The sequence below is a fragment of the Nematolebias whitei genome, chromosome 14 (assembly GCF_014905685.2).
Source record: "Nematolebias whitei isolate Nwh7 chromosome 14, NemWhi1, whole genome shotgun sequence".
Classification (NCBI taxonomy): domain Eukaryota; kingdom Metazoa; phylum Chordata; class Actinopteri; order Cyprinodontiformes; family Rivulidae; genus Nematolebias; species Nematolebias whitei.
Window position 1 is genome coordinate 18,587,817 of NC_056511.1, and position 15,933 is coordinate 18,603,749.

At 38.9% G+C, this 15,933-nt stretch overlaps 1 protein-coding gene across 1 annotated transcript in view; it reads left to right on the top strand.

Annotated features, from left to right (window-relative positions):
* Positions 1-452: 452 nt before the first annotated feature.
* Positions 453-15,933, top strand: part of pds5b (PDS5 cohesin associated factor B) — a 40,191-nt gene continuing 24,710 nt past the window's right edge. The window contains exons 1-4 of the mRNA XM_037687949.1: positions 453-534; positions 12,476-12,602; positions 12,853-13,056; positions 13,181-13,267. Of these exons, the coding sequence (XP_037543877.1) occupies positions 12,495-12,602; positions 12,853-13,056; positions 13,181-13,267 (399 nt within the window). The 5' untranslated portion in view covers positions 453-534; positions 12,476-12,494. The remainder of the gene's footprint in view (positions 535-12,475; positions 12,603-12,852; positions 13,057-13,180; positions 13,268-15,933) is intronic.

Consider the following 15,933-nt stretch of genomic DNA (forward strand, 5'->3'; position numbering starts at 1 on the left):
TCATCTAAAAATGTGAAAAGGTCTATTGAAATGTTACTACATGAATTATGAATACGGTTTACAGTTAATAATATATTAAAAAGGTTAATATTACTGCCCTAATGAGAATATCATGTTTATGTGGTAATGTCGTCTGTTTCTGGTATGTTTAGGTACTGTCGGAATATTGAACTTTCCATGCTTGTTTGCAACACTGAACAGAAAAAAAAAAGAGATTAATCCGTTTTAAATATTAATTAATACATACATACAAGAAAGTTTAATGCATATTTATACAGCGAATCTTATGAGAAAAAGGTGCTTAGTTTTTAAAATGTATTAAAATATAAAACGTAATGAAAAAAAATTAATTACCGTTCATGACTTCAATGGTTCACCAGCCGTACGTGAACTCGCCTATAGGTGGCGCTACTCGTTCACCCATGATTTGTACCCATGGGCACTGAATCTATGCATGTTGGCGCCATTTTGGAGCTAGGAGGGGGAAGAGAGCTGCAGAGGAGGACGCGATTTATTACAATTCATTGTTACCAGGTAAGAAGCGCACTATCGAGCTAATCCTTTCGGTTGTAAACTTTCGGGATTTTCGGTTGCGCTCGCGAAAATTTTGGTTTAAGATGTGATAATCTTGTGAGGTAGTGCGGCTTAGAGCGGTAAAGAAAATGCGGAGCGCAGCCCGCCTCGCTCGCCTGTGTTCTCCGCAGCTTTGCCCGATTCACGGCGCCGCTTTACACGGTCCTGCGGCGTAAAAGAATGGTTAGCCCATATAATACTAGCCGGCTTAGCTCAGTTTCTTTTGCGGACTGAGAAGACAGTGAGCTGACTCAGTGGTATATCTGAGCTCGGGGTGGTAGTAACGATATAACGGTTGTTATCCCGGGTGTTTTGTTCCGTGCAACGTTACCATCTGTCCGCCCTCTGTCACTGAGATGCTAATGTTAGCTTCAGCATGCTAACCCCAGCTAGCTGAGCTAACTAGCGCGCTGCTATTTACAGGCTGAGGCGCGTTGTCAATAAACTCCAGTCATAACACGTCGCCTGTTTATTCATAAATCGTTTTTCACTTGAAATAACTGTATCGTGGGCATATTTTGAAGCTTCTGCTTTTAACATGCGAATAGTATTTTCTCTTTATTGTGTGTTATCGAATTAGCGGCTCATAATGTAGCGGGACTGTTTTATTTAACTGTTCATCGGCTAACATGAACTTCTCATGATGTGGGAGTAAAGTGATTTGTGCATGTTATGGTTTACGTGATTTAAAGAGTTTTTGCGCAGATTTATGACCAACAATCACTTTTTTCAGGGTGCTGCAGTGTTTGCTATCAGTTTGAGAGTCGGTCATCAATTTCATGATGTGTCACAGACAAATGATGTATTTTTAATTATATAAAATCGAGAGTAAACATGATTGAATACAAATAATTTTCAATAAGAATTCAGATTTTCCTCACTGCAACTTTATGGATTATATTGTAGGTTTTTTGGGGGAGGCTTTTGTATTTTAAATTGACTGTCTCTTCAGAATCTAGCTCTAGCTGTGTAAACAGCAGCATGTAAATATTATTGGTGAGAATGACACAATCCAGTGATAATTTTATTATTTTGGATGCAGCCTTGTTTTATATACTCAAGTTTGAGTTGTGCTGTGTTCATCTGCTTTGTGTTCTCGTCTGTAAACTGTATAAGTTGTGATAACACAGTTTAGATGGGTCTGCTTTGTATGTACAATGCAGTATATTGATTTGTTGTGTACAAAGTATTTCTTTTAACGTCTTTCCTTTATTCTTCATTGCAGCAATTCTTATCTTTGTTGCTGGATATGTTTTGTCGCTAAAATAATTTTAGCATGGGAACCTCCACCAAAGCGCATCAAGGTCGAGTCATTTACTACTAGGGATGCACGATATTATCGGCATGGTATCGGCTGATATTGGCGTTAAATTTCAATATCGGACATCCCATTAAAATAACTTGCCGATATAAAAGGCGCTGTATTCGCCTGCAGCGGCAGCACAACGTGATGACGTCACACACGACTACTTGATCTTACGGAGGAGTTGGGGGAATTCAAAATGTCAGTGGTGTGGAAGTTTTGTTTGTCGTTGGTGAGGAGGCCAGATTCTAAAGATTTATGTACTACGTTGAGCCTCGCTACATCGTCCGCAGTCAGAGATATTTTTTCCGACATAGCGTTACCAGAGTTACAAGCCGTCATTTCTGACGTCATTGAGAAGTTAATAGCCGATAGCACGACTTGTTGGGTGAGTTTTACCACAGACGTTTGGACGTCGTGTTAGCCCCGTTAGCATGATTAGTCTTACGGAACAATGGATAGACAAAAAGCTTTGAACTTAAAAAGGCTGTCCTTCATGCACAGGAGTGCAGAGGATCCCACACTGCAGCTAGGAACCTGGAACAAGCCTCCACAAGTAAGACAGCATCGCAGGAGACTAATGCTAATAAATAACATTTAATGCTTTTCATTTAATATAAGTTAAAGTGCTATGCATATCATATGGCTGTTACTGAATATATGTCACCAGCTCTTACAGCTGTTGCACATTTTTTGTAGCAAATAAGCCTAAATAAGAGGGCTCTGTTCTGACATAGGAAATTATATAAAATATCGGTATCGGCATCGGTTATCGACTGAATAAGTTTTAACATATCGGATATCGGCCAATAATCCAATATTGTGCATCCCTATCATTCACATCATATATGGTACATGAGGTGGAATGAAACTATGTATACAGGGTCCGAGTTACATCCAACAAAAATACAAATTGTAAAGAAAAACGGAAACAAGATCCAAGATATGAATCAAGAAATACGCCAAACCAAGAATATACTAAGTAATAATAATAAGTATAATATACATTTTTACAGAGCCATGCAATGCATGGGATTCTGTAGTGCTATCTGCATGTTTGCTGGTGTCTTGTTTATTCTTTTTTTATTAGGTTTATCCCAGTTTTGTCAAATGCTCAAAACTGATTCCAACCTTTCTTCTCTTCCTCGTTGTTTTTGTGCAGGCTTTGTCTGTTTATATTCGATTCTCCTTTAATCTGAGAAAAGCAAACCGTTTTTGACAATATGTTATGTCCATTCAGCCTGTTCCTTTGTGAGTGTCCTCACAGAGGTCTTTGGGTTCATCCTTGCAGCCTGCTGGTGTCCAGTCCTCAGTCTTGTCTTTGGTCTTTCCCTCTTCCCAGGGATCACCCACAGGGTTAAAAATCAAGCATGTTTCTGTCAAGGTTCAGATCAGGAAATGAGAATTAGTTTGAGTCTTCAAAGTTGGGCTTGGAGCTGTGTTTAAGGATCAGAACTGGCAGAGCAGAAGCAGCAGATAGAAATGCCCTCTGTGGGGATGTACCAGTAAATGTGTTTGACTGTGATAAACCAGTGATGAGCTCAAAGTATCCCACGGTCAAGATTTTGATTGTTGGGCAAAGCTTGCCCCTTTGTGATTATTTACTGCTGCGTTTGTGAAATGTTCCCTGTTGGATGGTACTCACACACAGATGCAACAGGCTGAGAAATAATCAGTTCTGATTGGCTGCCAGCTCTCCGCGTGTCAGTGTGGCACAACGATGAAGCGATGGACTCAAATTTGGCAGCAGCTGTGGGGTGGAAAGGAAGGTCAGAATCAAGCAATTTAGCCGCTTCAGTGTGTGTGTGTTTAAATGCAGCTACAGAAAATTGTTGGGTTGTGATTCATACATTTGTAATGCGGCTTCCAAATCCTGCAGTCGGGCAGCTTACAAAACCTCAGTTTGTCTTTACTGAATACATAAAAGTCAAAACAGAACGTGGGCTGAGTAGCTACCATTTTCAGATTTTTTAACATTTTAGATGTTAAAGAAGTTACAGCATTTTACATGCCAAACAAAATGAAAATAAACACTGTGCTGCTAATTGGAAAGAATAAGGAATTAATTACCGTAATTAGTTGTTGATTTAATAATATAATCTGAGAAAACAAACTATTCTAAGTTCAAATGCTCCACTTCAAGGTCCATGTGACAGTCGGCTTATAAAAGAGAAATGAACAATTTTGTCCCTTATAAGATGATATCAGGCTCTGCAAAAACTGGAAATGTTATTGTTTAAAAGTGTCAGTTATATAGAATAATTATTACAAAAAAATATGTCATAATGCTGCTCAAAGTTAAATATGGTACAAAACCTGGTTTTCTACTGCACCTCACTGGGGAACACAACTAGTTTGTTTTAACACTTAAGAAACCACAAGATGATTGTTTGTCTGGAATATCAATCATAAGTGCGTGAAGTCTGCAAAGTACGTAAGCTCGTTGAGCAAAAATCATTACAGTCTAAGAATGTAATTACAGGAAATACTAGCTATAACAAAGTCTCTTCATAAACTGTGATGTGACTGCAAAGATGAGACCCTGTTTAAGTTGCATTCATAAATCTTATTCATTCATAAATCTCCAGTCGATCTGTCGTGTCTCAACAATGTGAAGCGCTCAGGGTCACTGACATGAAACACTGCATAAAATATGTGTCGAATATCTTCTACCCACAATCCATCTGCCAGCTGGCGTTACCAAAATTATCCTGACAGTCTGCCTGCAAAATCTGCATCACCACTTTATGCCGCAGTGCTGGTTTACCTTTCCACATACTGACCGTTTTGGCAGTACAATAGTGACTTCAACTCTCCTCAGCAGCTCAGACCTGAAATCACACGATGACTGGAAGAAGGAATCGCAGTAGTTTGAAAGTATTTTGTGAAAGAGTCTAAAGAGTTTTGGGTGAGATGTCATGTCATCACAGTGACCAAGGTTGGGTTTACATGTTTTAGAATGACATTGGAAAAGTGTGCCTCCATCCTGGATCTGTATAAAAATGCAAACAAATAGGGTCAGAGTAGCAGAAACCAGCTCAAATTTTGATACAACGTCCACATGTGGTTATTGTGTACAGCACAGTCCTGTTAGTCTTATAATGGACTTTGACAAAAACTTCAAGTGCGATGCCCTTAAGCTGTCTACTCACCTGGGAAGTAGACAGGTGTTTATATTGAGTATAAGTGTAAAACTAGTGCAGAATGCCAAGATGCTGTGGAGCAGACTGTATTGTCCTGGAGAGCACTGTATGGTGCATCTTCTCTCTATGTACAAAGCTACACTCCAATAGTTGTGTTGAAACATTATGTCCAAAGCTGTAGCTTCTTTGAAGGCAGGCTATGGTTTGGTTCCTCTTGTTTGCTTTCAAGCAGCTTCATGCTTGTTTCTATCCAGCACTATAGATTGGATGAAGCCTACGTGGCTCACTAAAGAGGGAAAGAGAGCGTCAATCTGGTTGACAATCAGCTGTCAAATAAATATAAAGTCAAACAAAGTGCAGTTCAGGCTAAACAAGGTGGAAGGCATGTTTCCTCTCACAGCAGATGGAACACAAGAGGTGTTTTGTTGAGGATGAAGACTTCTTCCACCATTGACCCCCACAATCCACAAAGGAAGAAGAGGGTAAAGATAATGGATGGAAGCTAAATAAGAAACTCATTGTCAGAAAGTTAAAGGACCCTCTGAGGGTTACCAATAAACTGAGGACCAAAAAATTACCTTGAGGTATATTTTCCTTCTTGTTTTTTCTACAACCCGGATTCCAAAAAAGTTAGGACACTAAACAAATTGTGAATAAAAACTGAATGCAATGATGTGGAGATGGCAAATGTCAATATTTTATTCGTAATAACATAGATGTCAGATCAAAAGTTTAATCTGAGTAAATGTAACATTTTAAAGGAAAAATATGTTGATTCAAAATTTCACAGTGTCAACAAATCCCAAAAAAGTTGGGACAAGTAGCAATAAGGGGCTGGAAAAAGGAAATTGAGCATATGACGAACATCTGGAAGACCAATTAACACTAATTCGGTCAATTGACAACATGATTGGGTATAAAAAGAGCTTCTCAGAGTGTCAGTGTCTCTCAGAAGCCAAGATGGTAAGAGGATCACCAATTCCACCATTGTTGCGCAGAAAGATAGTGCAGCAATACCAGAATGGTGTTACCCAGTGTAAAATAGCAAAGACTTTTAAGTTATCATCATCAACTGTGCATAACATCATCAAAAGATTCAGAGAATCTGGAACAATCGCTGTGCGTAAGGGTCAAGGCCGTAAAACTCTACTGGATGCTCGTGATCTCCGGGCCCTTAAACGTCACTGCACCTCAAACAGGAATGCCACTGTCAAGGAAATAACAGAATGGGCTCAGGAATACTTCCAGAAAGCATTGTCAGTGAACACAATCCACCGTGCCATCCGCCGTTGCCAGCTGAAACTCTACAGTGCGAAGAGGAAGCCATTTCTAAGCAAGCTCCACAAGCTCAGACGTTTGCACTGGGCCAGGGGTCATTTAAAATGGAGTGTGGTGAAATGAAAGACTGTTCTGTGGTCAGATGAGTCACGATTTGAAGTTCTTTATGGAACACTGGGACGCCATGTCATCCACACCAGAGAGGACAAGGATAGCCCAAGTTGTTATCAACGCTCCGTTCAGAAGCCTGCATCACTGATGGTATGGGGTTGCATGAGCGCTTGTGGCATGGGCAGCTTGCATGTCTGGAAAGGCACCATTAATGCAGAGAACTATGTTCAGGTTCTAGAACAACATATGCTTCCATCTAGACGTCATCTCTTTCAGGGAAGACCCTGCATTTTTCAACACGATAATGCCAGACCACATTCTGCAGCAATCACAACATCATGGCTACGTAGGAGAAGGATCCGGGTACTGAAATGGCCAGCCTGCAGTCCAGATCTTTCACCTATAGACAACATTTGGCGCATCATAAAGAGGAAGGTGCGACGAAGAAGGCCCAAGACGATTGAACAGTTAGAGGCCTGTATTAGACATGAATGGGAGAGCATTCCTATTTCTAAACTTGAGAAACTGGTCTCCTCTGTCCCCAGACGTCTGTTGAGTGTTGTAAGAAGAAGGGGGGATGCCACACAGTGGTAAAAATGGACTTGTCCCAACTTTTTTGGGATTTGTTGACGCCATGAAATTTGGAAACAACAGATTTTTCCCTTAAAATTATACATTCTCTCAGTTTAAACTTTTGATCTGTGATTTGTGTTTTATTCTGAATAAAATATTAGATGTTGGCACCTCCACATCATTGCATTCAGTTTTTATTCACAATTTGTTTAGTGTCCCAACTTTTTTGGAATCCGGTTTGTATTTTGTCTCTGTGTGATTGAAACATAGTTTATGTAAATCTGTGGCCTTTTGAATTGTATAGGTCTTAGGAGCATTTGACATGTTAATGTTGAAATAACTTCTTGTGTTATCAGTGGTGTTTGCAGAATAAGGTTGTGTGCTTAATGCACATTTGACACCATCAAGTGTTTGGGATTTACCAGTATGTCTATTTGTTGCTTCTTTTTACTAAAAAAAAAAAATTTCATATCTATTTATTAAACATTAATCATGTCTTCATTGCTCATCTACTGGCAAAAACACATTTAATATAAAAATGAAAACATTTTTCATTCAGCCTCTATTTATAAAGGCTAGTCTCATTGAGCCATGAGGACTCATTTACAAGAGAGACCTACATTTCCCACATACATAATATTTCTGAATCAGCCTTTTCTGCCTCCTCATCCTTAATCATCTGAACAAGGGAAATTAATAAAGAAATAAAATCATTGTCCAAGCTTTTCTACTTTAGGGTTTTACCTGTATTTTTAGCAGCAGGTTGTTTTTCCCAGTGTCTACGCAGAATAAATTTGATAAAACCTTTTAAATAGGTTTTCAGCAATGGTTAAGACTTCTGCTCACTGATCTTTTTTTTTACCACTTCCAGCTTCTGCTATTTTTTATCACCATATGTGACTTTTACTTTAATGTAATTTAATAATAATACATGCCATTTGAGAGACCTTCAACTGAAGGTACACTGATAGTTTTGTATGATGGAGCAGCTTTTTGTCGTGACAAACTGCAGAGATGATGGTTGTTTAGGTGAAGAATGTGATTTATCGGCCAAAATCTCAGGTCAGACTTTTTAGAGATCGATGATCAGCCAGAAAACTGCTCTTGGTGCACCCCTGCTGTAAAGGTTTTAGGTCACCTTTTTACTTGGTTTTTATTGCATTGATCCTTAAAGGTGACAAACTTCCATGTATTTTTAAGGGGTCTAAAGTGATAAGAGTTTTAAAGCATTTTGACTAGGGCTGGGTATCGTTTTTTTAAAAATCCAGTACCAATGCCGGTGCCTTCGCTTCAATATTGGTTCCTGAACGGTGCTTATCGATGCCAATTTTATTATTAATATAGATTCTAACAAAAAGAAAATTACAGTACATATCTTTAGTTATATTTTTTAGCTTTCATATTTTTCCATTCCAAGCAGTTTTTTTTTTTTTTTTTTTTTACATAAAAAAAATTAACAAAATTTTCAGGTCAATAGAACAGTTGCAATCCAGTGACACGTCAGTGTCTTAATGCTCACTGCTACACACTGAGGACCTTTTCACTTAACAGTTTTTCTTCAGAAAAATCAACATGTCTGCTTTCTCTGAACACAAACAAGCCCACTCCTGGCTGATGGTCTCTCCAGCAGTAGAAAATGTTCACTCTCAGGGTGTGGATGATGCTTGTTACACACACAGATACCTAGTTGTCAAGTTTGATGTTCTCTGGCATAGTGTCCCTCACATTCCACCACTGTATTAACTGAGGTTAGGGATGATGCAGACTTCTGTACATCTGTATCTTTTCCTAAATCTTCTCTGTGGTTCTCTGGGGTTTAGGGCTCTTATCAACTCCCTAATTGACATTATAACACAAAACATCAACAATAACATGGTTGTGTTATTGCTCAGAAACCGTTATCTAGGCTGAGAGATAAAGACTTAACTGGGTAACTGATCAACAATATCCTTTACAGCTTGCTTACCTCCACCATGCAGCCTCCACTGTAGAAAAAGACAGCAAATTTTTAACAACAAAGTTTGTGACTGTCCTGTGGCACTCATCTCACTTTTCTTTTTCCCTTCTGTCCTCCTCACGTCAGGGTCAGAGACTCCTGTGAGGAGGACATAAACAGTTAACATTAGGTGAACTGTTTAAGCAGCTGACCGGATGGATGAGCACATGTTTATAAGCTAAGCTTTATCTGTTGCTGTCAATCTTTAGTTAGCTTTTGATTTTAGCTAGCTACATCCGAGGCGCCAACTAGAGGTTTGGAGGGTGAAGTGTTTCAGTGTAAAATGCTGCTCTGTTGCTGTTCATTTCTTAAGTGAGACGACTGGAAACTGTTAAGAGTTAACAACATATTATTTTGTTTAAAACATATGGCTAAAACTACATTTGATATCTTTTGCACTGTTTTGCACCACAAGAAAGAAGCCCAATACTTGATTTGTTTATTATTTAAAAACTCTCTGGACCTAGTAGTGGAATTTTCTTAATTAAAAATAAATGATGGCCAAAGGACACCCTATGCATTTGTTCATTCCTATTGCAAGTTTTATACCAAAAACATATTGTGATATATATCGTTATCGCCACCCTTCACGGTACATATCGTGATATGAATTTTATGCCATTTCGCACATTTCTAGCTTGATGGATCAGGAAAATATCTTGACAAAACTACCATTTTTATTTTTTTCAAGACTTTTTAAAATTACTCTGTTGTTAGTTTTTAAAGAAAAGTTATTTGAGTAATTCTCAAAACAGTGTTCTTGTAGTTATTGCTGTTGTACAACTACCAGTTTATACCTTTTACAAAGAAAAGTTTGTAACTATTTACTTTATTATTTTATTAGTTACTTTATGCTATAGTTGACTAGTATTACTTATAATATTTACTTTATTCTTTTATCACTTTGATAAAGAGTTTAATCTGAATGAGTCTTTTGGGATTGGGGGGCTCAGATTGGCTAGAAAATGGGGGGGGGGGGTCTTTGAGGAAAATAGGTTGGGAACAACTGCTCTAAAATATGCAGGATGGTGGCCCTCGAGAACATCATCTTTGTATTGTTTTCAAAACATAATGAATTAATTCTCTTTAGCTGTTTTCTTAGTTGCTAACCAATTATTTAAACTAAATGCAAAGTTACTGTGCCACATTATCTATATTCCCTCAGTAACAAACTTATTTTATTGATTTATTACTGATATTCCCTCAGGAACAAACATATTTATTACTGATGTTCCCTCAGTAATAAATCTGTTTGTTGTTGTTTTATCCTGCGATCAACTGGTCGCACAGACTACTTGTCATCACTTCGTCACTTTATTGATCCGTGGCACTTGCTTACTTTTTCACACGTCATTGTGGAAAAAGTAAGCAAGGTTGTAAATGTGTAACTTTAGACTGGATACATACATGCCAACATGTGTAGCATCCATATTTACTTATCTAAACCCTGCATGTGATGTCACATCTTCTGCACATGCAGATCGCTTCACTGCTGCAGAGTTTTTATGGAAATCTGATGACTGTTGTGTTCAAATTGTGATATGAACGATCACACACACCATAATAAATAAATCTGATCTGAGCAATAAATCAAGATTGAGCATTAAAACCATGGTGGTAACTGGTTGAGTTTAAATGCATAAAGTAGTTATGAGGCTCTTGTGTGTAGTCTGTTGTGTGTTCGCTTTTTTGTTGTGCAATATAAATGTTTAATACAGCCTTTAACTCCTGTTATTCTTTTTGTCTTTTTTATTCACTTACATGATCAAAATAAATTGGTACTAACAAGAATTTGAACTTTTGCAGTTACATTAGCAAACTGATGCAAAGTAGCAGTGAGTTAAAAAAAAATTTTATGATCTATTGCTCAATTATTTAAAAAAATCTCAGTAAATTAATACATGTACAAACACATCCTCAGTGTTTTTATCTATAATAATTGGCTGTAAAAAAAAATTCTTGGTGTGTGAGCCAAATAAACAGCAGAAGATTGATTTTTGTGTTTGAGGTATAGATTTTGCCTGATCATATTTTCAGTTTTTCCCACTATCACTGTCTAGCTTAATACAGTTCATTGTTTGTTAGCCTGAAACTATTTTTATGTCAACAAAACTAACAAGTTATGAGAAAATTGTATGACTTTCAAGCCCCCTTTACAAAACGGGTTTGAAATATGGCCACTGACACACGCTCCTCTTTAAGTTGCCTCTGGATGTTCCTAAATCGCCAGTCGAGTCAAATTAATCCAGGATTGCAAAATCATTGGAGGCATGGACTCTGTGACGTTGATATGGAGCATCATTATGCAACACACTCAGACCATGTCAGCTTACCTTACACATTTATCAACTGTTTGCTTTCTGTTACTACTTGTCTGCAGAGTTAGTGACATGATAAACGATGTTCTCAAGATTGCATTTGTCAGCTACAGCATTGCAGCATAGGTAAACTTAGACAAATATAACACTGACTGATTAACGACTGATTTTTTTTTTAAGCTGCTTTCACACCCCCTTGCTCTTATTTTTAACTCAACCACTGCAGGGGCTGCGGGAGCTTGGTGGTCAGTGCCATGGTTTTGTAATCCTGAGATTGCGGTTTTGAGCCCAGGTTGCATCAGGAAGGGCATTCGGTGTAAAACAATTGCCAAATCTTTCATTCGAATTCACTCACTGTGGCAACCCCTGCCAAAAGGCCCAGCCAAAAGAAACTTCAGGCTCAAGCAAGGGTTTTCTCTGGATGCTCAGTTTTCCTCCTACAGTCCAAAAGCGTACATGTTAGATTAAGCGGTGATCGTAAATTGCTCTTGGTTGTAAGTTGTTTCATTCTGTCTCTGTTGACTCTTATGGACTGGTGACCTGTCCAGGGTGTTCCCCTCATCGATTGACCAGTGGAGACAGACACCCATTTCCCTGCGTATAAAAAATGGATACATAGTCCATGGGCATGACTTATTACCGTGAATGATTCTGGTGATACAAGTTGGAGTAGAGAGAGAGACTAGGAGTGATAACCGCTCATCAAAACCAGGGCAGAAGAAATTATAATGTCTATAAAAAGGCTTTGGCATTATATGACTAATCTGGTCGTAAGGAGTGCACAAAATTGAAAGTCAAAGCTCATTTTTGCTTCACATTAAAACCCTGAACATGAATTGAGCATAATTCTTTTTGAGCTGTTGGTGGCAGTGGTAATGATTGGAGGAATACAGTGGCAGCAAAGCCTGGAGTGAAAATTCAGCTGTACCCTGTAAATGGAGCAATTTCATCTTTGACTTTGATTTTAGAAAGCCATTACTACACAATGAATACCCTCTTGAATATTTTAGTGGTTGCCTTTTTGCAGCCTGTTTTTGAAAGCGTTAAAATATTCTTAAAAAATATTCCAGATTCACATATTATTGTTGTACTAAAAGAGTTAGTTTTATGTCTTCTGATGTTGCCTGTCACCTAATTTGTTGCTCCCCTCTGGTTTCTAACAATCCCTCTCTTTCTACAGGCAGTGAGAGCTAAAGAGGATGGCTCACTCTAAAGCTCGAGCCACAGATGGGAAGGTGACCTACCCTCCGGGGGTCAAGGAGATCTCTGACAAAATCTCCAAAGAGGAAATGGTCCGCAGGCTCAAGGTCAGTGTAGCCTGTTTATATTGATCACTATGCACAAATAGAATGGGGGAATTTTCATGCTTTTCTCAGACTCTTACACTGCAGACTGGAGTTTTTAGTTCATAGAGGATAAGCTCTTTTTAAGTATCTCTGATTAAACTTTTTACTAAACATTGTATTGTTCTAACTCAACTAAAATATTACTGATAAATGACTTTGTTCACCAAGCTTTAACCCTTCATATATACTGTATCTTTCACCTTTATGCCAGATGGTTGTAAAGACCTTCATGGACATGGACCAAGACTCTGAGGAAGAAAAGGAACTTTATCTGAACCTAGCCCTTCACCTGGCCTCAGACTTTTTTCTCAAACACCCAGACAAAGATGTGCGTCTTTTAGTGGCCTGCTGTCTTGCTGATATATTCAGGATTTATGCGCCGGAGGCACCCTACACCTCTCCAGATAAGCTAAAGGTACAGTCAGAAAGCTTTTGCTTTGCCACTTGAAGACCTACACTTCAAGAGTACACAATTCTGCTTTTTCTGTAATGCAGTTGGTATTTGTACATCTTTCTTAAACACTCACTATGTTTTTTAGGACATTTTTATGTTCATAACAAGACAGCTCAAAGGACTGGAGGACACAAAAAGTGCACAGTTCAACAGATACTTCTACCTGCTGGAGGTAAGTGACTACTTGTTTGAATCAGTTTTGGTCACTTTTACTGAAAATAATTCAAACATAGGATGAAGATCAGCACCTCAAAATCTGAGGCAGTGGTCCTCAGTTGGAAAAAAGTGGATTGCCCTCTCGGGGCTGGGAGTGAGGTTCTGCCTCAAGTGGAGGAGTTCAAGTATCTTGGGGTTTGTTTACAAGTGAGGGAAGAATGAAGTGAGAGGTTGACAGACAGATCGGTGCGGCCTCTGCAGTATTGCGGACTTTGTGCCGGTTCATCGTGGTGAAGAGGGAGCTAAGCTCCAGAGCTGAAGCTCTCTGGTGCTCTCTGTCAGGTTCCTGTGACTCTGGAAATCTGGGAAAGCCTGGAGAATGACTTTCATATTTTCCAGACTGGGAAATCTCAGGGAATTAAAAAAAAACAAAAAACATAAAAAATCAGGGGAAACTCGAGATTTTATTTAGCACTGATTTTTATTTATTTATTTTTTTTGTTAAAATATCTTTCCGAGATTTTAATGTGTACATGTACACGGGACAGCTGTGGCTGACTGATTAGAACAGTCATCCTCCGCTGGGAGGGTTGGGGGTTCGATTCCACCAGCAGTCACATGTTGAAGTGTCCCTGACCAAGACGCTGAACTCCTCATTGCCTCTGATGTGTGTCCCATCGGTGTAAGAATGTGATCTAAAATCACTGGGTGGTCTCTATAGAATGATTTATTCTGATTAGGTTTGTAGAGATTTAGTAGAGTGCTGTATGAATGTGTGTGTGGAGGTAAATGAAGGTACAGATTGTGTTGTAAAGTGCATTGAGTATCATGATTAGATAGAAAGGAACTATGCAAGTCCAGTTCATTTACCATTTACTATGTATTAATGCTAGTATTGAGTGCATGATCTGCATCTACAGTGTACATAATACATATATCCTTACTGAATGAATGAGTGTAGCGCTACGTGTTCGAATAGCTGGTGCCGGCAGGTGGCGACGAGGGTGAAGAGGATGGGGGTAGGTGAGTTGTGTGTTAGCTTAGCACTACGTTTGTATTGCATGCGTTTTTTACGGTTTGGAGTCTGAGCTGAGCTGCTACAATCTCTGCTCTTTGTCTGGAAGTGACAAAGCTACGTGGGGGGTTTGTTAGGTAGTGCGCCCTCCTTGAATAATGATAGGGGAAACACTGCTGTATATTTCCACTCTGACCTGTGGTTACAGACTTTAGGTAGTGGCTGAAAGAAATAAGACTGCAGGTACAAGCAGTCAAAATGAGTTTTCTCTGCAGGGTAACTGGACTCAATATCTGGACTCTCTTAGAGATAGAGTGAGAAGTTCAGTTATCTGAGAGAGATTAATGAGTAGAGCCGCTGCTCCTCCACATCGAGTGGAGCCAGTTGAGGTGGTTCACACATCTGGTGAGGATGTCCTCTGGACATCTCTGTAGGGAGGTTTTACATGCATGTACAACTGGGAGGAGACCCCAGGGAAGACCCAGGACACACTTCAAAGACTTTTGTCTCTTTGCTGACCTGGGAACACCTTGGAGTCCTCCCAGAAGAGGTGGCGTGTTTGGACCTCCCTAGTTAATCTGCTCCCCCTTCAACATGACTCTGGGATGGACTGACAGATTGATGATTCCTTGATGATCAAATCTTTTTGATTCTGAAGCCTTTACTATTTCCCATTTTATATTTTACCCTAGATACACCACAAAAAATGTAACCATCCAAAATCGCATTTTTGGATAGTTAAAAGCCACTAAGCTGAGAAGCTAAGCTATGAGCTAAGCTAACAGGCCGACCTGGGGGAAAAAACTTCGTCTTGTCGAAGCTCCAAAATTCACGGTTGAAATCCGTGCCTTTGTGTAAAGTTGTTTTTCTCTGTAAAAAGAAGCTGAGAACTTGTTTGCTGATTTTTTATTTATTTATTAAAAGCTTTGTGTGAAAAATGTTATGCTAAAGAGCTTAAACCACACTGAGCATCTGCCATTTTGAGAACCAGAAAAAAGGAACAAGAGACAGCCCATGTCATGTCAAGGGGCCTCCCTCCCATTTTTCTTAAAGAGACACGCTGCTCGCTCCCTCACTATCCATCCTTTGGTTCAAACACTCTAATATTGCCATCCGGTGGCAAAAAAAAAAAAAGGTACTACACTCAAAACAAATTAACCAACATTTCTTTTTAAATTTGACAATAATTACTAATTATTGTCGAATTTCAAACAATATTATTGTTTATCACAATAATTTCTGAGACAATTAATCGCCCGGCAAAATTTGTTATTGTGACAGGTCTAGCTGTTACTAGACCAGGTATGTGTAGCTGATGCAAGACTCAATTTTATTTTGCTTAGTGCATCTGTGCAGGGTTAGCTAAAAACTTCAGGCCTTCGGGGTTCATAAAGCATAAATATACTCCTGATGTAGGCTCAATAATCCAGGTTGATACGTTCAACAAGGTTGAGTCAGGTCCTCTGAACGGATTATTCTTCAGATTGAAGAAGTCTTATGGATAAAAGACGAAACGTTTAAACAAAGAAGAATCCGTCCAGAGGAGCAGACTCACCCTTGTTACACTTGAATAGACTCGTTAATGAGGTGGGGACATCTGGTGTTCAGTAGTTTTGAACAAAGTGGTTCCTACTTCAGAGCTGCTATTGAAGCCTTTTCTGTAAAGA